General features: G+C 42.4%; 1 protein-coding gene across 11 annotated transcripts in view; it reads left to right on the top strand.

The window, feature by feature from the left end:
- MAGI2 (membrane associated guanylate kinase, WW and PDZ domain containing 2) overlaps positions 1-23,917 on the top strand; it is a 2,464,469-nt gene that overhangs the window by 2,223,895 nt on the left and 216,657 nt on the right. For all 11 annotated transcript variants that reach the window (XM_085654042.1, XM_085654039.1, XM_085654033.1 and 8 more), the window contains 2 exons: positions 8,580-8,772; positions 15,051-15,302. In XM_085654042.1, coding sequence (XP_085510168.1) covers positions 8,580-8,772; positions 15,051-15,302 — 445 coding nt within the window. The remainder of the gene's footprint in view (positions 1-8,579; positions 8,773-15,050; positions 15,303-23,917) is intronic.

Consider the following 23,917-nt stretch of genomic DNA (forward strand, 5'->3'; position numbering starts at 1 on the left):
AAATTCTAAATCAGCCCCTAAGTGACTAAAGAAGCAGATACCTGAAATGTGCTTGCGTGAGTGCAGACAGTTTAATCTAATGAGACTAACAAACTGAGTTGCCCAGTTTATGCCTAGAGCTAGACATTTACTTGAGAAATATAGTAAAGGGCCTGATTTGGATATCTACACAACTCAACACAATATTCCAAGCGCTATATCTGAAAAACCCTCGCAGACTTCTTCTACACCAAAATCGTCACCATCTACGAGAACTCCGACCCTCGATAACTGAACTCAGCAGGCTCTTCAGCAAACCCAACACCCAGAAGATCCCTAAATGCATGGGAACTTCTCTCTGAGGACGCAACATCGTGGGCTCTATTCACTCAGGAGTCCCCTGAGGAACCCTGCCCACACCACATGTTCAACCTAGGACAAAGCACCATCTGCAAGGAGATCACCACAATCTGTAAGGATATCACCACAATCATCAATGATTCCATCACACCTGTCTCTTCCTCTGAAAGATGGAAACACGCAAAATAAACCGCTCCTCAAACAACCCACTGCAGACCCCAAAGACCTCAAAAACTATCCCCATCTCCCTACTGCCTTTTCCAGAAAATGTGCTAGCGAAAGCAATAAACCTCCAACTCACCACCCAACAGAAGAAGAACACCCTCCAAGACCCCTCCCAATCTGGATTTTGCTCAAATCACAGCACTGATAATGCCCTGATTTTGGCCACAGATGACATCAGCACCCTCTTAGGCAGGAGAGAGACTTCCGCCCTTATCCTCCTCGATCGATTTGTAGCATTCAACACTGTATCCCACCACATCCACCTGTGCGGTCATTACCAAATGGCAATCTAAGGGAAAGCCCTTGAATAGGTATCTTTATTTCACTCCAGATGAACCCAAAGTGTCCTCCTCCTACCTTTCACCTCTAAGTCCTACCCTTTTCAACACTTACATGGCATCTCTGGCTACTCTGGTCAGATCAGATGGCATGAACATAATCTCCTACGCTGTCGACACTCAGCTCATCCTCTCACTCTCCTCAAACCTGACTAACATCAAATCTAACTTCCACTGGTGCATGACCACCGTCACAGGCAGGATGCATAGTAGATGCTTAAATCTCAACACAGACAAAACAAAAATACTCATCTTTGGGAGCAGCATCTCCCTTTGGGACGAATCCTGGTGGTCAACGGAGCTCAGTCCCACACCCACAGACCATGCTAGAAACCTCGCATTAATACTACATATCAAGATCTCGATGAGGAAGCAGATAAATGATGTCTCATCCTCTTGCTCTCCCACGCTACGCTTACTCAAATCTTCAAATGGCTCCCCTTCAAAATCAAACGCGCCATTAACCAATCCTTCATCACCAGCCACCTGGAGTATGACAAATCCCTCTATGTGGGAATCACCGCTCAACTACTAAAGGGACTCCTGACCATCCAAAACACAGCAGCCGGGCTCATCCGCAACCTCATGAGGCAGACCCACACCTCAAAGCCCTATACTGGCTCCCCATCAGCAAACGGTGCCAGTTCAAACTGCTCACCCGCACCTACAAAGCCCTTCACCACAAGAATCCAGTATACCTCAAGCACAGGGTGAACTTCCACCAAATGATCCACATACTTCATTCCTCTTCCCTCTTCCTGGCACACAACCCCCCTCCATAGAAGAGGGAGTGGTGGGCACATCTTCTCCCACGTTATGGCCAATTCTTGGAACAGTCTCCCCCTCCACCTATGTACTTCCCTCACCCTGCAGGAGTTCAGGGAGTACCTAATGACCTGGCTCTTCAACTAACTGATATCAGCAGCAGCATCCTCCCCCTGCCCTCAGCACCTGGATACCCTGGGGGGTGATAAGCAGAAATGATTTTCATCACACTGTTTATCAAGCCCAGCAGGTATATCAATGTTTTAATATTTTAGCTGATAATAGCCAATGCTTTCACAGGATTATTTATATAGCCTAACCACAGCAGCTACAATTTTGACTGGCTGTAGTACAGTTTCCTCATTATTTGAAAACTCAAATCTTACTGACTCAATTAACTAACCAGATTGTTGCCAGTATATTAAGTGATTAGCACAGCTATCAAATCATCCTTAATTGTCATGCCTAATTACAACTGCTGCATTACTGAATTATCCAAAATGTTGCTACTGCACAGAGCCATTAACCCCCAAAAAACTGAATTAATTGATGAGAAAAGCAGTTTCCACACATTTGTCAGTTAACCATGTCATTGCTGGTGCGCATTAATTACCCCAAAATGGTTTTCTGCATTAAATGATAAGCCTAAGATCACAAAGCTGCACATAATGTAATCAATCACTGTCATGCATTTAACAGCTCACTCCAAAAGCAAGAAAATGACCAATGAAGCGGGCTAATCTTCATAAATAAATCATCCGAATTACACAAATTGAGACATTCAAACACAGTGCAGTAGTTACTGAAGGCACGCAACCTTCATTAACAAACCAAGACTACATAAATTAATCAGATCACTAAAATTACCTATATGCCTTCCAAATGGTAAATGCTTTGCTGACTGTATCTCTGCCTTATATACCGAATGTTGTCATGACCATGCTTCTATAGTAGTAAGCTACTTATCCTATGGACGTTTGACTACAGAACATGACCAATGGTTGTTATGACCTTATTGTTCCAGTCATTGTGACAATGCTCCCCGCTTATTAGATCCCAATGTTGGGGCCAAACCGCAACTGACTTCAGAGGCAGAAACTGTTGGCTGCAATTTTTCTTGGAACCCTCACTCCCTGAAGGGCTCACCACACTTGTGTTTTTAGAAAGAATCTAGGGAGCCTTTGGCTATGTCAGACACAGAATAGGAACCTATCTGAACCACATTCAATCAGTCATGATGAAACTGACACAGCTGACAATAGATAAAGTTAGTATGAGTTGTAGGTCCTGTGTATATATTCATTTACCACTCTCTTTGCATCTCCTGCAAAGACCTCTGAATAAAAAGGTGATACCATGAAGAGAGAGGGCTTCAATTGAAAATCATCTGTCCATGACTGTTGTGTCCCCTTAAGTATAACAGCTCAAAATCCATTTATTATAGGGTGTGGGTCTTAAATATGTTTGTCAGAAGAGTCTGAGAGTAACCTTGTCATGGACTCAGGACTTGCCTATGTGAAAAGAGGCGGTAAGTAGGAGGAGAAAATGAACTCTTTAAAAAGGGCCTGCTTGAAAGACCGGAGGCCAGGCTAGTACTAGGGGATCTGGAAATACATTATATGCATGTGGCTAAGGTGGTTCTTCTTGTAAGAGTAAACAGAGCTGTTCAACACCATTCTGAGAAGCAGAAGCCAATCCTGCCCATCACACCATTTGATATACACAGCCACATAGAAAGCCAGGCAACACAATCTAGGCGTAGCTCATCCATATTCAGTACTCACATGCTAAATAAAACTAGCATCTGCAATGCAATAGTTCTTGCATTTGCAAGATTTTAAGCTATTGCCATTATAAATGACAATGCCTTTTATGCATGTGTTTACATAATCTGCAAGTGCTGCATAAACACCGCTTGCAGGTTCTGTAAACATTTAAATAAAAGGCATTGTCATTTACAATGGCAATAGCTTGAACTCTCACAAATGCAAGGCCTTTGGGGCACCCGCGGTTTAGCTGTACACATCTTATGGTAAAGCGCGGGTTGTGATAGCTTCAAAAGTAAAGCAATAGAAAAAAAACTTTTTTCTATTGCTTTAGTTTTGAAACAACCGTTGCACCCGCACTTAAGATGTTCAATGAGAAGTGCGGGTGCAGCCATTGTAACAAAAGTAAGCAAATAGAAAACAAAAGCGTGCACACACTTTTGTTTTCTATTTGATTACTTATGTTACAATGACGGCACCCACGCATTTTCTTGGAACATCCTAAGCTAAAGCGCGGGTGCCGCAATGGTTTTAACAATAAACAAAAAGAAAAAAAGAACATTTTTTTCAACTTGTTTACTTTTACAGCAATCGTGGCACCCGCGTTTTAGCTTAAGATGTTAAAATGTAAAGCGCTGGTGCTGCTATGTAAAAAAATATCGATTAAAATAAAGTAAGTCATGTGATCGTGTTGATAAAACAAATATGAAAATAAAAGGGCAGCAGCCATTATGCTTGTGGAGGCGTGCATTACTGGAAAAACAACAAAATTAAGCATAGGGGGAGAGCATGTCGCTCCGAGGCTGTAATTAAGCCTACTGAGCAGCAACACACGTAATAGGAGCTGTCATGGGAGGTTACAAAATGAGACAAGGAGGTACTAAGGAGGGACTACTAAGCCTATTGACTAATGAAAAGCCACAGTGTTCAAAGAACAATGATTCAAGCAAATTAAATATATGGGTATAGAGTGGGCAGAGCTTCAGGTCCATACCTGAATACAGCATGCCTCACAGAGCAGCACATGCGCTGCCCAGCTTTGACCTAAAAAGGAAATCCCACTGGAATTTAGTGTGCTTTTTCACATGATGGAGTGGGCATACAAGCACTAGTGCTCACAACGGAGCCATTCTGTCATAAGCACTGAGAGGGTCAAGGATATTCAGGTCTGCAACTAGCTTATCAATTTTAGTCTCAAGAGCTTTTCTGGAGGCTGTATTGTCCTGGGGAATTTCTTGTAGAGTGGGACCTTCCATAGGTTTTTGTGGTTGCATAGGCAGTCCATCACCCTCTGTTGCGAGGGCAGCGCAAGGGGAGTTCTGCAGTCTTTGTGTCCCATTTCCTAGTGACTTTGCCCACTGCGATATATTCAAAGCAGCAACCGGGGTGCAAAAGGCAGTGTGTCGCCTCTCATCAATGCTCCCTCGAGGGGACACCTATCAGTTCTTTAGAGGTGGCTGTTAAATTTTTGCCACTCTCTCCATGTGTCACAGCCACAAATAGGAGAAATCACCTGGGCAAGTCTCTTGTTGTTTGCGCTAGTTATGATCCTTAACCCCTTCAGTGCCACGCCCTTTCCCCCTCCTGTGCCGGGCATTGCACTAGTGGGTGGGGTTCATGACGAGATAGTCTCGTTATGGGCACAGCGCAACCGTGCTCCATGACGAACTATCTCGTCATGGGCACTGAAGAAGATAAACAACAGTCACCTAGCAGGACCAGCCAACAAACGTCTCTGTCAGTCCATAAATGTAAGACAGGGCACCCCTATTAGCTGAGAACAGGTATTTCCCTCAAGGGAGCAAGAGTGTCATTAGGCTATAGTTAATGGAATCCTCTGGGGCCCTGTCCATCCAGGAGTTAGCTCTTTTAAAAATGTCACAACGTAAATGGCGCTGTGGGGGCAGTAGCCTCCGGTACGCAGAGCTGCACCCTTATTTAAGTTGTGGTAGGTCTCCCAGGCCTGAGTGAGCTGGTGTATTAGCAATTAGTCCTGCGAGTTCCAGGCACAAGGGTGCTGTACACCGGTGCTGCACTCTTCGTTGTTCAGGGGGTTCGGTGGCGGATGAGGGTCAGAGGGAAAGAGCGATGGCTAGTGGCCGCCGAAGTTGTATGTATTCATCAGGATGAGTGCAGATGAAAAATATTTGCAATTCAATAGGTCTCCCATTCAAATGCGAGACCTATGGCATTGGACAGAAGCGGCCGCCATTGTCCCGGCTGCTTACTGCAGGCACAATGTACTTTGCTTATATTCAAGCACGTCGTGCCTGGAGTAAAGAAAATAGTGCTTACAGACTAAAAAAAGCACCCTGTGTAGCAACTGAAGTAAAAGGGCCAGTCGCCATGGTAGGTGACAAATGAAGACGAGGCGGTACTAAGGAGGGACTAACAAGCCTATTTACGAATGAAAAGCCATCATTTAGGAAGGACAATGACACAAGCTAATGGCATCAATGGGGGGAGAGTGGGCGGGGCTTCTATTCCCTTCTCCACTACAACAAGTCTCGCAGAGCAGTGCATGCGCCTGACTCTAGGCTCGACCTAAAAACACAATACCAATTAGAACTTTATTGGAACCAAGCATCCTCACAAACGAAATACTTGCATTTCTAAGTTTCTCACATATATAGAAATCACAATCAAAAGTCCGACCACACCACCTAACAAAACGTCAACGAAGAAATATTCTCACTGAAGTAACAGGACTCAGGAAAGAAATTCACTGTTACTGGACCAGTATTTACAGACATTTTACTGAATGATTCATCTAACTATATGCTTGCCACTATGTCTCCATTGTGTCATAAACCAATATATGGCTAGTTAAATGTAGAGCAGTGTTCATTTTGTTCAGTGAATAATCTAATACAGAATTAATATTAAACCAAACTGTATTGTCCTATTAGCCAAAGCACTGCATCATGAACATAAGGGTTCATGCATTGTATATGCAGAGCTTGAAAACATTTGCAATTAAATTTGTGGTTTCTCCCTAAAGATTGCAGGGGTATGCAGTATCTAGTTCATGACACCAAAATACCCACCAAGCATGAACAATATAGGAATGACCCAAAGTGCCATGACTGCAACCCCTATGCACAGTACACAGAATATGTGACCTGGATCTGGCTGGCCCACAAGATGATGTAATTGGCACCACACCTAGCACAAGAATCTCTGCATCATATGAAATAATTCGGTCTAATTTAAAAACTTACTCTGCTCGACATTTGACAACATTTAATTATAGTCAGTGACAGCAGTGTATTGATCATGGGTCCAATTCTTATCCTAAACCAAATGGACACATTTCTGCAATACTCTTCATATCTGGCTCCCCCAAAGCAGTTGTCAACTGACCTTCATTAAAGGAAAATAAATTATAAAAAACGCACTCTAGTAATTTCAATGTCCACAAAAATCCTTCCTGCATTAGTCACTCTTTGCTCAGGAGGTAAATAGCTTAATCATCCAAGCATACATTACAGTATATATTCACTCATAACTGTTACTTACATCTTGGATCTTTGTCATTTCTTACAAATTACTTCTACTGGTTAAGGTTTGCAACATATAATATTTGTGAATAAATCTTTAACTTTAAACCTAACCCTAAACTCGCACCCTAATTCTAAACTGCGCCCAAACCACAATTCATATCCTAACTCACTACCCTTTAACCATATCTATTATCCTCCCCCTTAAACCAAACCCCAGTCCATACAATAGTGCTACTCTTAACTAGAACCATTGATCTTGCCCTATAATTGTTTCACCCCATTCCTCTCTCTACTCCCAACCCTTGCACTAGTACTTAAACATTGCTAATGTATTCGAAATAATGATACAATACATGTTTCTCATGAAACTGACTTGTTCCAATGTTGTTTTTAACACCACTATTGTATACGTCCCACTACATTTATAGCAATGATGTCACCGAATATTAAAGTGCCCTAGCAGTCCCCGCGTGGTAGGGCGAACACCCTCCCTGCCTGTGGTGAGTTGGGTTGCCTGCTGTGGTACCTGCATGTGGTGCCTTCTCAAGGAAAGGGAGGGTTGTAGTAGGGACAAATGGCTGCAGGTAGTAAACAATCACTCAGATGTGGTGGTCAGGCAGGGCCATCCCACAGCAGGGTGAAATGTCTCAAGGACTCCTAGCTGAGTGGGGGATGTATTTGAGGGCCGCAAGAGCTGCCCTGTGAAAAAGGGTTATTGTACAGAAGGGGGACCTGGAGATGGTGATGGAATATTCCTAATTGTGTATTCTATCACAAGGACAACACTTTATCTGCCCATGTGGAACCGGGTCAATAGGGTCAATAATATTTATATGAAAAACAACACCTCGTGGGACTTTTTTGAAAATAATGGGCTACCCTCTACCATACGTTTGGAGAAGCTACAAATGAATCTATTCATTCGAACAGTTAAGTGGTATCTACACACTTTGATCGTCTTCCGTACGAGTGTAAAGCTCTATCCAATAATTGCTGACAACAGTTTCTGTAGTTTTTTCGGGTTATTATTTCTTCAAAGCAATTTCTTATGGAGATAATAGTCTAGTTAATACCATAAGTGCAGGCTACGCAGTGCTCCAATGTAAAGAACAAAAATAATAATTTATATACATGAGACACAAAGGAAAAACAGAAAAGTTCATTGGTAATATAAGCTACACCTAGATCACATGTGTATATCACATCAAAACATGTGAAGCATTTAACAATTAGAACAACAAAGTGAAACACATGTCGACGTTTCGACCCCTGTTGAGTTACGGGGTCTCCTCAGGACAATAGTCGTCTGACTGATTACCAGAATAAAGAGGCCACTGTCCACTATACAGTGTGAATGGCCGAAATATCCAGGATAATTACTGCTAATGAGTCAGAATTCCAACTTTGCTGTACTTATTATTATTGTTGTTACCAAATTCAGGGCCCAGCATTGTCAAAAGAATGTAAAGGTTTCAGAGTTTTAAAATAAATGTCAACTATGTTTTCTTTTCGTCCCCTTCCATCAGAAAGTGCTGCATGAATTTCAAAGCATTTGCAATATCCTCTTAGTACAAACGTCTGTCTCTTTTCTAAAAATGCACCTAGCAATGCCAACCTATTTGTTTGATTTTGTTTTCTCCCAGATTTTAATTGGTGCCGTGATAGCCATGGGCTCTGCGGACCGGGATGGACGCCTGCGGCCAGGAGATGAGCTGCTGTTTGTGGATGGGATCCCAGTGGCTGGCAAGACCCATCGATATGTGATCGATCTCATGCATACAGCAGCTAGGAATGGCCAAGTCAACCTCACTGTGAGAAGAAAGGTGCTATCTATAGGTATGCCTATTTAGCAAGAATATTCTTCTGCACAAATGATAAACATGGATTTTCTGTTGAAATATCTCAACATTGCTTCATTTAATTGGCATCCATATAGGTGAAGAAGGCAGTCACCTAGAGTGTCAAGTTATGAGGGGAATAAAAATTGAAGAAAAAATGTGAAACATTTTAAATTAAAAAGATGGAGGGCACCAGTTGCACAGTTTCCCCAGGGCACCAGCTTTTAGCATCTTTTCTCGGGCCATGCCTGCTTATTTATTTATATACTTGTGAGCTGAATATAGCATCACTCATCAGCTTGCCAACCCAGAGAAGTATGGAAAAATAATTCGCAACAGAAGCTCAACAAGTGAAGGAGAGTCCATCTGAAAAAGGAAGCGTTCCTGAACCTAGCATTCTACCCTTAATCATTTTCTAATAATCCAAATGTAGTTGAAGATTATGGCAAACATCTCAATTTTCTGGAGTACAGATAGTTAGGATCTGAACAGAATTGTGTGTTTACAGTGTTGAAGCATTTTTATCCTCAAAGACTTGCCTCCATGCTTTAGTCTTTTGAAGGATCATTGGATAACATGGAAGGAGAAGGAGGTTTAGCTTTGCCCATGTCTATAACACCTCTCGCGCACACATTCTACAGGTACTCCTATTTTACGTCTGTTCAAGAGCTGCAGATTGACCCATCTTGGTTTTCCTGAGTTACTTTGTATCTTCATTATGTATGGTTGATCAAGTACTAGCACAATGAAAAACATCTATCTATCTATCTATCTATCTATCTATCTATCTATCTATCTATCTATCTATCTATCTATCTATCTATCTATCTATCTATCTATCTATCTATCTATCTATCTATCTATCTATCTATCTATCTATCTATCTATCTATCTATCTATCTATCTATCTGTCTGTCTGTCTGTCTGTCTGTCTGTCTGTCTGTCTGTCTATCTCTCTGTCTGTCTGTCTGTCTGTCTGTCTGTCTGTCTGTCTGTCGGTTGCATGGGCATTGCCTGTAGCTTCTTGTGCATCCATTAGTGTGAAAAGAAGGCAAAATCACACATATAGATTATCATGAATAGTACTCATTTCAAAATTGAAGTGATTGATGCTGAGTGCATTCCAAACAAGGTCTGAGGACCAATAAATATGTTTGCGACTGTCAACAAAAGCAAGCCTAAATGCAAAATTCCAAGGACAACTCCACATCATTTTGGCTGCTGCCGAGCTTTTTCGAACTGGTGCCAGCCAACTGAGACCAGGCAATGTTTTCAACATTCTTGAGTCTACAATCGCACTGTCCAGTTGGTACAACATATATTTGGTGCGCCTCTCGATCGAGCCTGTGTAATTTAGACACTAGCCATTAGTGTGAATGTCACAAGAAAATGAATTGTCTGCATCTAGGTCTATATTGCCGAACACTGATGCAATTTGGCCCTGGATGGATATCTAATGTTGGGACTGGTGTCTTCTATTTAAATGTCATGGTTGTGTTACAGACAGGCAGATACTGTTCATTTGCTGTCCTTTCATGGTGAGGACCTCCAAACTTTGAGACGACCAGCACCCTGACCCCATCATGCTTTGTTTCTTCCAACTCAGTCAATGTCCAGCCCACTTAATTCTAAAATCTCTTTTCAGCAGTTCCCTGCTCACAGCTCTGCACACACCTTCCCCTGTTGCCTCCATGCCCCACGCTTGAACCATCTCAGAGCTGCATGCAGAAATAAATGAAAGCAGAGCGGTACCGGCCCAAAAACCGGCTTAGATGTAATTTACAGATTCTACTTGGGAGTCCACTTTTTTCACTCTCTTCTAATACTAGTAGGCCTAAATTTACTTTTACCTGTGCCAAATTGCAAGGAAAAAACTGGGTGAGACACTCACTAGAAGAATTGGGAAACACCTGTTGTTTTCATTTAAGACCTGCTGACACTGGCATGCTGTTTACATATACTATGCTCGTTTTCCATATCTCAATGGTGCTGATTCGATTGAGCTCAGAAGTTGAGAGGTTGAGGAGATCCTTCCAAATCTGTGACCTCCTGTTCTCATACAGACCTCGACAGGAGTTGAAGAGGCTCAAAACTATTTTATTGGCAAGGTAGGATAAGTATTCTTAAAGATTCAATCTTTAAAGCTGCAGAGATTTCAGCAATTCTTTTATTATTTGTATGATAGTTGGACAGTCAACACGTTTCGCTCAGGCTACAATTTACCAATAGGCTGGCTTAATGCGTGATTGGGATATTCACTGCTAATAGTTATGAAAATAATCCATTCATGTTTGCTATTTTTGTGCTGCATAATCATTTCTCTTTGTGAAAGTCCGTTTGCCAGGTTAGTTTATGGTTTCATGCTCCCTCGGTCTCAGGTCTAGGTCTTGTTTTGTTATGGGCAGGAGAAAGCCTCTGTAGGACAGAGAGCAAGCTTCTTACTAAAATATCAACTTAAGATATATAATGCTTTTCAGCCGTGCGCATCCTATATTTAATAATAATTAGAATCGTGGAAATTGACCAGGACCTGCTTTTTAAAAATGTTCACATTATTGCAGTTCAGTTTCATTCTGTAGTGTGTTGGTCGTTATAGAGCCAAAGCGTTTAGAGAAAAATATTGTGCAGACACTGCAACAACGCTCACTGACCTTTGGCAGTCATACTTAAAATCACAAAAATGGATCTAAGGTCACAGTCCTTAACTCTTCACAGGAAAAGAACTTGCACAATTTTAAACTGTGAATTTATCACTTCACTTTCCACCTGTTGTATCAGGAAACCCTATGCAAGTTGGGAGGCAGAGTGATCCAATGAGGGCAGGATAGGGGTGGTTAATCCTCAGGCCACGCCAGAAAGTACACACCTCTGAGGCGTGTATAGTTTACATGATTTGCTGCTCGGTAGAATCATGCTTCTTGGTACTACGTCAATATAGCTTTCCAGCCACCTTATTTGGAAAGTATGTTTTATTAGTCAGAGAACCTGCTCATGCCCCACCACACACACGCCTTCTTGGAGAGGACTGGACTTGCTTGCTTCACTTGTACCACTTCCAGTAATAATAACTGGCAAAGTCAAAAGGTCTGGTTTGTCTTTTGAGCCCTGAGTAAATCATTTAATAAATGCCTGTTGCATTGTTGCCTCTTGCATTGCAAAAATACAATCTGTATACAAGCTTTTAGGAGGTAAACACAATTAATGTGAGATGCTTCTGAGTACTTGTGCTAATGCATTACAATCCGAGTCCTCTATAGCACTAAATGAGCAATACACCAAAACAGCCAGTAGCATGAGGTGAGAGATAAAAAATACCCTACGTATAATTTAAGATTGTGTGACAGCAGGTCTTGCGGTCAGCTGTACTCCCAAGCCAGCTTTAAAACTATGATAAGATGGTTCTGTTGTTATTATAAGTATAGGGTGGGAGTGGGAACTCTAGTGTACCTGGGGACATGGGAAAGGGGTAGCCATCGGGAATTTGATGACCTCCCAGAAAGGCAGAACTTTTCAGTATTTTCAAGCAGTCGCATTGGCTTTTACCACCCAATGTGAGCACATATCTTCTCTGGTATTCAAAAGCTGCGGCCAGTCAGCTAATTGGGCATGTATAAAGCCCCAGATACGCAAAGGCTTTTGAGTCATCCAGGGGAAGTTATTCCTTCCATGAAATAAATATTTTTCCATTGACTCATGACAGAAAAAAAAAGTCGGCTTGGCAAATGCCATGCACCCTATATTTACCGTATACTTACGCCGCATGGGAACCGTGCATGAGTAAGTGTTAAGGGAGTATGCAAGGGAAATCTCTGATTTGCGTGGATAATCTAATGGGTGTCCTAAGGGTTTTGCAATACTCCAGTACTGGAGAAATCTGTGCAAGTTGTCTTACAGTACAGTGATACTGTTCCTCCAATGCCCACGTTTATACTAACCACAACAAAGCATTGTCAGAGGCAAAGATCGATGCTTATGACTCTTGGTACAAAGTAAAGCACCATGTGCAGAAATGTCACTCAAAAGACCTGTTGTGGTTTTAGTCAAGGATTTGCAAGAATATTATAACATTTTCCCAATAGGGCTACCGAACATTCCATACATTGCATTGCTGACATGTACTTTCTTGCCTGAAATTGTAAACCTAAGCCTTGCGTTCGCTTAAGCATAACTTTCCACAAGTTATTGAAGCAAAGCCCTTAAGAATTGACAAAAGTTCCCTCACGAATGACCTTCCCGCGCACAGCAATGCCGGAGAGCGTTGCATCCATTTTGTGGTAAGGTGCCAGCCATCTCCAGCGACCTCCCAGGGGCAGGCTCATTCTCCGCGGGCTCCAGGCGTGCTGACGTACTCAGTCCCAGGCTTCCAAACATGACAGCCAGAGAATGAGATCTCTTCTGTCACCGGCGGTGTCACTGGGCTGCGGGTTTGCTCCAGTGGCTCCTGGAGAGTGTCAGTCAAACGTGGCAGCCTGTAATTGTTTGCAGTTCCTTCCTCCTGGCCATCTGTAATCATTTTAATTCAGGGTTGTGAAGGGCTAATGAAGGGCGCACGTTGCCTGTCAACCAGCTTGTTCTTGGCGGATGCCCAATAAGCTATGATCAAAAAAGATCTAACTACTGTTCAAATCCTGATGTTTGGATGAAGACATGAACTTCATCATAATGAAACAAATGTATTTAAATGAAGAAGGTCTAAAGAGCAATGGAAATTCATTCAATAAGTTCACGTTTCTGAAGCAGGCGCCAGATTTCTAGGATATCCATATGGATAAATGTAAGACGTCGAATCATAAAAGGAATTATCATCTACGGTATACTTAGCCTGAAAATGTGGCATGGATCCAGTCTTCGTGGATCGACATTGGATGTTTTCAATAGGAATGCATCCCAGATTTCCATTTTCCGACGGTCTGTGTAAAATAATTTATCCCATAGGAAAGGTCAGAAATATGTCTAATTGAGTCTGTGGTTTTTATGAGCAGGTCCTGGTCAAAAGCCAGGCAGCGACAATTAAAACCTAGATGCTTGTGTTGAGTGTCGCACATCAGGGACTCCCTGATATCTTTTAGGGTATGCGTAAAGTATGGAGTAAATCAATAGAAAGGGGCAATGCACAAATGCACCTGTTGAACGGAGAAACAACACTTGAGATTGCACTTTGGGTTGAGAACCTTTGCTGCATCAAGGGCAAAGCACAGTACACAACAAGTTGATGAAATAACTTCAAGAAAACAGACTGACAGCCCCTTTCTATTACATACAAAGGCCAGACTTTATAATTTCCCAGTTGGAGCATTGCACTAAGAAGTCAAAAGGAGATTTAATGCATAGGTTCTGTAGTGGAGGGACCCTGCCAGTACAATACACAACGTTTAACGCTTTGCTCTCTTTGTGTGTGTGCTGTACAATGCAGCTGACATGTAAAGTTGGAAACGTTCGGAGAATTAAAAACATTTCTCAAAGATGCCAGCCTCAAAGAGGAACTATTTTTGTCGCAAACCCCTGTCTTCAAATGTTAGTAAATAAAGCTTTGCATCAAAAATCATGGTACACCCATGCACCACCCATGGTACTCTTCCTTGACACAAATGAGTGCTAGATCTACTTTGCATTATTGTAGGACTCCTTTCCAGGTCAAATAAGGTTCCATAAGAATATTGTGGCAGAGACATTGCTTGGGCAGAGGCAGTTACAGGATCCAAGCATACAATCAAGTTGCTATGAGCAAAATGCAGTTTCCAGGACTCCTACAAAGCAGATTTGACATGAAAGACTTGCTTTACAAATGTTTGAGTGATTTACTGAGTAGTGAAGAGGTCTCGCCTGCAGAGTTGTGCGATAAATATTTGTGCATTATTATTTCTACATTATTGGTGCTTCGGGTGAGGAGGGCACCGTTGGAGCTCCTCTTAAGAATAGATCCCTCAGTTCTCATTCTAGTACCGCCTTTGTCCATGGTTTCCTTTCATTGGAGCCCACACATCTAAGGACAGGCCGAGGCGTGTCCTGCAAGAAGCCATATTAGCTAATGGATAGGTTACCACCTTGTGCTATTGATTCTTGTATGTATTGTCACAATATTTCCATCCTCCTTTGTCTGGGCGCTACTTCTTAGTGGAAAATGAATGAGTATGAGTGCTGGCTTTACACAACTGTTCTGAGCACTTAGAGTAATGGACTGCATTATGGTACTTTTCAGCATTCAGTCTGCAATGAGATAGACTGATGAAAGGCACAGGTGCCTCTAACAATAAAATCATTTTTTTTTTTTTTCAGGAGAACCATGCCCAGAGAATGGTCGAAGCCCGGGCTCCGTGTCCACTCATCACAGCTCGCCGCGAAGTGACTACGCCTCCTACCCTAATAGCAACAGTAACCACGCTGCCCCCAGCAATAGTTTGCCCCCAGACGGCTTTGCACCTCATAGCGTTCAAACCAGCGACGTAGTCATCCATCGCAAGGAGAATGAGGGCTTCGGGTTTGTTATCATCAGCTCTTTGAACCGACCAGACACGGGACCAGCAGTAGGTAAGAAGACAGTTTATGAGTAAAGTGGTTTCCTACCTTCCCTGGGGGCTCATGCAGTGCCAGGACCTGCCACCCTAGCACGGCTCTGCAGTGATTCGCACAGTGCCTGATATAGGAAACCCTGTGTTTTTGACACCTTCTTTTTATTTTTTTCCTTCTCCCTATTTCTTCCTTTCTTGTTTTTCTTCTTTCTATTATTTTTACTCTTATTATTAGCAGTAGTTGTATTAATACGACTATTATTAGCACGTTTGTTATTGGTATTATTAATTTTATTAATATTATAATTATTTTATTAATTAAAAATAATATTAGTAGTAGTAATAAAAACAATGTTATTATCCTTGTTACTATTTTAATATTTTTATCTGTGCAGTTATCAAATTTGCGTATAATATTAATAACAATAATAATAGCAATACATATTATATTGTTAATAATAATAATAACATGTATCAATATTGTCGTTGCTATTGTCATAGCTATTGTTATTGCTATTATTATTATTCTTTTAGATGAATGGTGAAGGTCATGCATATGTGTGGACAGAATATCAATGTTGCACTTTTGGTACCAAGAAGTTACACAACCTGTGCTAGAGTTTGACAGGAACACTTCACACTTCCGAAAACGTTCAGCTATTTATGATATCACATCCCACCTTAGCCTATATGTGGGAGAGAAGAAGATATGAGTGATAAATAGTAAAGAGTGCAAATTATGTACTTTAATAAAAAATAGAAATGTACGTGCGTAAACATTGTAGTGGACTCATTTCATTACATGGCATGGGGAAATGTGATAATATTGCAATGAAGCAGCTTCCGATCCCCAGATGCCCTCTTTTTAGGTGTCTGGCTCTCATCTTTATAGAAATGTAAAAAACGCGCTCTGCTTAATAATTCCCCATGCTGCTGCTCAGTCAGAACAGAGAGGTAAGGAAGGAAAAAATAATGCGGTAGTCTCCACTCTTGAAAGTATCAAAAGCCTCACCTCTCTTTAATATCGTAGCATAAAAAGGAATCAAATAGTTCAATGAAATCAGCTGAATCGGAAGCTCGTAGACCTGTCACAAAATGTTCCTATGCACCAGTCTACATTTTCACATGTAAAACTGTGAACGTTTGCAGGCAGAATTCAATCTGGCTTCACAAAGGAAGAGTCAGTGCATTTGTCTTTTTGAAATATCACCTATGATTGAGGATAGTCCATGAGTAACGGAAATATGTCCACATTTGTGACACTGAGCAAAGGCTGCACTGAAGGGTCATGGGTGGGGGTTCTATGCAAAATAAACGGGTAAAAAGAGTTTCTCAGTTTTGTGGGCTTTCATCAGCTCTCCTGCACAGAGCATCTTTACTTCATCAACTCTTCTGCATGCGGCATCTTTTCTTCATCAACTCGTCTTCACAAAGCATCTTTACTTCATCAACTCTCCTCCATGGAGCATCTTTCCTTCATCAACTCTCCTGCATAAGGAATCTTTTCTTCATCAACTCTCCTTCACAAAGCATCTTTGCTTCATCAACTCTCCTCCATGGAGCATCTTTCCTTCGTCAACTCTCCTGCATAGGGAATCTTTTCTTCATCAACTCTCCTTCACAAAACATCTTTCCTTCATCAACTCTCCTCCACAGAGCATCTTTACTTCATCAACTCTCCAGCATAGGTTATCTTTTCTTCATCAACTCTCCTTCACAAAGCATCTTCACTTCATCAACTCTCCTCCATAGAGCATCTTTACTTCATCAACTCTACTGCATAGGGCATCTTTACTTCATCAACTCTTCTGCATGCAGCATCTTTTCTTCATCAACTCTTCTTCACAAAGCATCTTTACTTCATCAACTCTCCTCCGTGGAGAATCTTTCCTTCATCAACTCTCCTGCATAGGGAATCTTTTCTTCATCAACTCTCCTTCACAAAGCATCTTTACTTCATCAACTCTCCTCCATGGAGCATCTTTCCTTCATCAACTCTCCTGCATAGGGAATCTTTTCTTCATCAACTCTCCTTCACAAAGCATCTTTTCTTCATCAACTCTCTTCCATGGAGCATCTTTCCTTCATCAACTCTCCTGCATAGGGAATCTTTTCTTCATCAACTCTCCTTCACAAAGCATCTTTCCTTCATCAACTCTCCTCCACAGAGCATCTTTACTTCATCAACTCTCCTGCATAAAGCATCTTTACTTCATCAACTCTCCTGCAAAGAGCATTTTTACTTTTAAAAGCGTATGAGGTAAGGAGGACTTCACATGGAAAACTGTTTTTTGTGGGACGGAAAATGCTATTTGTGAAATGTTGCAAATATTCTAAGCTTTCACCCAAAAATTCCCACTGCTGCAGAGAATTCTTGCCCATGGGCTATACGACACAGTTAAATACTAGGGGCTTGCGAAATTCACATAATTTGCTTTTGAGTAATTACACGAAAAGTTTGGCTAAATTATGAGAAAAATAAGACATAAGTATGCAAGTGCAGATCTATCATTTTATGCCATATTTAAGTGTGAAATTAGTCTTTTTGTCAATTGCTAGCATGAGGATGAATTTAATCAAAAGCACCGCAAAGAACAGCTGCTAGCACGCTGTTCTCCTTTTGTATTTGGGGTGAATTTTCTACCACAAATGGCACATGATTACACTAAGTGGCGTAATTTTGTGAATTTTGTGTAACAAGCATAAATAAAATGCCCAAAATTATGTGAATTATACTGGTGTAATTTAAATTTACCAAACCCTATTATATACTGTTTCCTTCACATATGCTTGCACATGTAAATCAATGCTGCTGTTACAAATATTTGTACTACAGGGGCACATTTAAAGATTTGTGTTTTGTTCCGGAATTGAACTGTGTCTCCAAATAGATTGATGAACGAGGATGCCGTAGATTTTTTTTAAACGTGTTCATTAGGACAGTATATTGATGAGAGAAACTATGGACATGTAACTGTGTAAGAAAATGTGCTAAACCCTCAAGTTACTGTTTTTCAAACCTCAAGTATTAAGGAATGAGACTGATCCTCAAAATTATGCTATGAAGTTACTGGTTCCAAGTTTGAAAATGTGAGGAAATGCCTTCTTTTTGCATGATTGCCCCCATTTTTTGCCTGAAGCTGATGGCTTACGATTCTGAAAGTGCTCCGGACTCTGCTAACCAGCCCTAGGCCAGTGGTCTTGACCCCTAAAACTGTACATGATTAATTAGTTACACCTAATTTGCATGACTTACCCTACGTATAAATCACTCATATATGGTACTCTGTATATTAAGTGTCTCTCGCGTGGACTGCAGCACTGATTGTGCCATTACGATGCTGAAAAGGGCAAATACAAATTCCAGACTGCCAGTGCAGCATGAAAGGGTGGTTTTAAACTGCCAACTCGACTTTGCCATTTAAACCAATAGCAAAGCCCTAACCTTCTCTTGCATTATTTGTAAGTCATCCCTAAGGCAGGCCTGTGGTGGCCAGCAGGCAGGGTGCAAGTGATTGTAGGGTAGGATAATTATTTCTTGAATTCAAACAGAAAAATTCCCCAGAAGCCGTTTTTGCTATAGTAAGGCTGGTAGCCCCATTTACTAAAATGGGAGTTGCCCCACTGGACTAACTTTGCAATCAGACCAATACTTTTTGATATCAGAGAAATTGAGTCAATAAGCTCAAATTTATCCTGGAGTCAGATTTAATGTGCAATTATTACCAATGACTCTAATAAACTGGCTATTTAGTTGCCACAGCCAGCCAGTAGCATGGCCAGTACACATGTTTTGTCTTTGCACTATTTTCCTGCCTACCAAGGTGTGATAGACTCTGATGGCAGGAGGACAAGGAACTGCCCAGGGATGCGGTCACAACTCCTTCCAGGCAGGATACCCTGTGGCGAGGGGGATAACAGAGTGCAAGCTTCAAAGAAGATTCCACTTCTGGTGAGCAAATGTCTCTCACAGCCTTGCTATTGTTGCCCCAGACAGCCTTGCATCTTTGAGGAAGCAAGGAAACCCCTGGAGAACCAGTTTTGCAAAGGACAAGGAGACCATAGCTAGCCACAACCCTTGGCTGTGAGCTCGTAATGTCTGCATCCTCCAAGAAGGGTTCTGTCATCTTCCTTTGGTGAGAAACAGTGACTTATGGGATACCTGAATGACACACTTCACAGGTAACAGTCACCAGGTGTATAGAGGAGTCTGAGGTTGCACTTGCCCATTGGCTAGTAATCACCCCATCCTCCCCGAGTGGGACTGGTGTTTTTAATAGGCACCCCTGGCCCCAAGAACTCAGATCTGCTGGACCAACTGCAAGCAATCTATTGTGTGACCTCAGGACTGCACAAGAGAGAGGTGGCACATAGGACTGTACCTGCTGCACACACCTCGGCACAAAGAGAGCCTGTGAACAGCACCGAATATAGGGAGGTTTCCAAAGAGCGGGAGCATCTCCAAATGCCAAAGGACTCAGTGAATCTCCCATGGACTCGTTGTCCTAGCTCCCTTTCTGAACTACTGTCCTACAACATGTTCAAAGGACTGAAATGTACCTAGCACGCCAAAGAAATCATCATTTGATGACCGAAGTTGGTGGTGGGAGGCATAGTCCTGACACCTGAAGAGCTTCAGAGACTTTGCCCTTCTTGCACCAACCCCCAGGAACAGCCTCAGAGGAGTGTTTCTTCTGTGCACATGAACCAAGCATCTGCACCACTGAAGGACCATTTGGGATTGGTCACCGGCTGGACATCATTGAGGAGACTCAGGGACATCAAGTCTCATCACCCAGGACCCTCCGGCATATTGAGAACCCCAGAAGTAGACTCCACAGGACTCATTTGACATCCTCAGCAATGATGGTCACAAGCCTCACTGGTCCTGCTTCCCAGCGCAGCATCACGGCCACTCTTGTATTGCGGGATAAATAAGGATACAGGCCTTGCTTCTAAATCAACATTTCACTCCAGATAACTGATAGAGGCTACTTAATCGGGTCCTCATGACTGGGGTCATCCTTAGTTGTGGCCCAAAAGTGCAAGTGGTGGCCGCAGTGAGCAGGGTAACACTTTTTTCCGCGGACTGCGAGATTCTGTGTAACCCAAGAGTATTTTTTAAAGTTCTAAATTCTGCATCTCTGGAACCACCCAGTCTCTTTTAAAGTTAAAGGTGTACAAAAATTTATAAAAATATAATCTATTTTTATAAATTGGTGTCATCGTTTTATTGTTGTACTGTTGGTAAATGTTCCTCTAAGTAAACCGGGCTGCTTCAGTAACAGCTATACAGGACTGAGCAAGGTTAAAGATGAACCTTACTAAACCTGTAGAGGGCGGTGTGATGTTAGTATACAGTGTACCACACCATAGAACAGCCCACTTTGCTACAGACAACACTATAGAATAATTTCCTATGACGGTGCCTTTAAGAAGATATTTTACATGTACTCATTAATATTAGTCCAATGCACTTAGGTTTTTCATTTTTTATTTTTTAAAACCTTCGTTTTTCATTTTATATAACAATTCTAGGACGAACATAAGTAGTATTATGCATTACATTACAGAGCACAATGGAGCAGGCATAAAGCACCTTGTGCAGATGTTCTGGGTACCAAACATGACAGTAATATTAAAAGCCCTCTCCCATGCACGGGTAACACATATCGAGGAGACAGAGACTCTTCCTCCATCCCAGGCAAGAACGTTTCATCAAACATGCACAGAGCTCCTTTCCAGCCCAAAGGCAACTACTGTCACCAAACAACAGGCAGCCACTTGAAACACATTTACCCTCCAACACACAATCGGCATTGCACACCTAGCCCCAGCATGCAGTCCATCGCAGTGCTCATCACCTCACCAATCTCCACTCTGGTCATATTGTGAGTGATTTTAAGGTCACTTGTCTCCAGCATCCAGTGGTTACGCATGACATATGAGCAATAACCTCAATTTTTATCGGCATCAGTTGTCTTCACTTGTTTCCTGGGGTAATGTGCATGTTTGCCAAGCAGATCTGGTACGTCAGTAGACTAAGGACTGCAGTAGTGACCAGTGCAGGGATCAGTGTGGGAAACATCTGGGTACTGGGCTCTTTTTGGGAACTCGACACCTCGCCTGTGCATTCCTGATAAAGAGATTGCAACAGAGGTTGTATCTTGGCTTCTCACACAAAGCCTACACCGGAGCCCCATGCCACAGTCTTTCCATGGAGTACATGATCATTCATTGTGGTTATGAGGAAGAGTTACAACATCCTGAATTCAGTCGCTGGCAGCAGAGGTTTTGAGCCCCTAATTAATACTCAATGTAAGGGTGGGAAATGTCGCTCTCCCCCTTCAACGTTGTCTTTCTTAAATGTCCTAGGCATGAGAAGCCAGCATAATCATTCTTTTCACATGTCTCTACCACCCTCATTCGAAACCTCTGCAAGCCTGATGCTCAGCGCATCCTTGATGGGAGCTCCACACCCCACTCAATATGAGTAAGGCTTGTCTGGTTTTGCTTCCTCGAGAACATCTTAGCCAGGATCTGGGTTCTCAGTGAGACCAAGAAAGCACTATCTCTCTTCTGTCTCCTGCCAATCCAATACCTCAGAGGTCCCAGACAAGATCACAGAGCTTTTTGCTTTTAATTCCACCAATTCCTCAATAGTGCAGTCCAGTGAACACAGAGACAAGGAAGCAATCAGCAACCAGTTCAGTACATCCAACACAGATGTCTGGAAGTAACCAGCTACCAATGCATTCCAACCAGTAAAATGGCAAGAAGGCAAATAGCAACCAAAATATCGCAAATAATATAGCTGTAGGAAAGCAAACCATTTGTAGTGCAATGATTATTAATCAACTCAAGAGGAAGGAAGCAATTACCAAAAATTGTGGTACAAGCAATATGGGAGGCAGGGAGGCAGTCGGCAACCAGTGCAGTACAACCAGCATATGGGCAAGGAAGCGATAAGCAGTGCAGTGCAATGAACACAGTGGTTAGATTGCAACCAGCGAAGAGTGCAGAACAGCCAACACAGGAGAAAGAAAGCAATCATTAACAAATATAGTACAACGATTACAGTGGTGTAGGAACAATCATCAAACCGCGCAATACAGCCAACCTAGGGAGCCTCAAAGTAATCTATAACTACTGCAGGAAATAAATACTGGGCAAATAAGTAATCAGTGACATCCAACTAATCCAGAGGCAAGAGTACAATCAGCTACTATTACAGAGGCCCTCTCTCTTGGCCTGGGGACTCCGTACTCGTAACGGAAGCCCTGCAGTTGTGACACTCACTCACGGTGGACCTCCTCATTGCAGTTTCTCATTGCTGGGCTCCTGCCATGAATGCGGGGCCCCTGCCGTGACTGCGGGGCCCTGCCGTGACTGCTGGCCCCTGCCATGACTGCGGGGCCCTGCCGTAACTGTGTGCCCCTGACACGAGTGCGAGCCCCCTACCAATAGTGCGCAGGCCCTTTGTGAATCGGGCCCATTGTGTTCAGAATGCAGTGGTTTGCAAAAGAGCCCTTGAGAGTTGAAACATTGGTGCAATATAAACATGTGCAGGAGGCCGACCCTGTGGAGGAGTTCCTACGAATACCAAAGTCTGTGTAAGAACACGCACTTGATAAAGAACCATGTTTTCATTCATTTCAACTTAATCTGAAAGCCCCAGTACCATTGCAACCACATCATCTAACTAAAAAAATCACTCCAACAATCTGAGTGAAATTTTATTTGACCAGTGAAGCTCTTTGGAGGCTGTTGGTCAGAAAGCATATGCCTTTAGCATTAAAGGTATAGTGCATTTCCAGCTGTTTCGTAAAGACCAATAATTGAGAGTAATGGAAGCGACATTTGATTTTCTCATAGGGACAAATGCAGAGCAGCCATTGTAAATGTAAAAATGTAATGTTGATACGGAGCAGCCATTTGCAGAAAAGGAAGGTGAAGCTATTGACATGATGGAGACATGGGTACAAATAAGGCTTTCATGAAAACCGTGCACGCAACTGATGAGGACATAATTGCGGAAATGTGCATAAATGCAGTTTTTGCACTCAATACTGAATGAGGAAATGTAGACGGGAATTCCACATCTCCGCCTGATTGTTGCACCAAACAAGTTACTGCCAGTGATAAAAGACATTACAGTAAAGCTCAAAAAAATTCTTAGCGAAGCCTGTCCGCAGATTGAAAGTTATTCTGCGTCCCTGAAATGGAATTGCATTTAATGGAAGAAATACATTTCTTAAAAGCACCGGCAGATCAGCGAGGTGATTTAACGCGGCCCTTCAAAAGGTGAGAGAGAGCTATGCATGTGTTGAGTTAAAATGCCACGGTGGCCATTCGATGGTAAACCAAATTAGAACTTGCCTGTGAGAAACGTTTAATAGTCCACATTATCAAGCGCGGCCAGCTTTGCCTGTCAGCAGCCTCTTGCAACTAGCGCCCTGAGATTTATATCCAGATGACAAAGACGCTGCCTTGGACAGGGCAGAACAAGCTACTGCCTGTTAGCATGGCCCTTACAAGGAAGCAGGGAGAGCGAATGGGAGGGGGTCTCGTTTTGCGGACACTCTTGGAGAGCACTGCCATTTTCTTTATAGTTCTCAAATAGTTTTGTGACAT

Source organism: Triturus cristatus, chromosome 4_1 (genome assembly GCF_964204655.1).
Source record: "Triturus cristatus chromosome 4_1, aTriCri1.1, whole genome shotgun sequence".
Taxonomy (NCBI): Eukaryota; Metazoa; Chordata; class Amphibia; order Caudata; family Salamandridae; genus Triturus; species Triturus cristatus.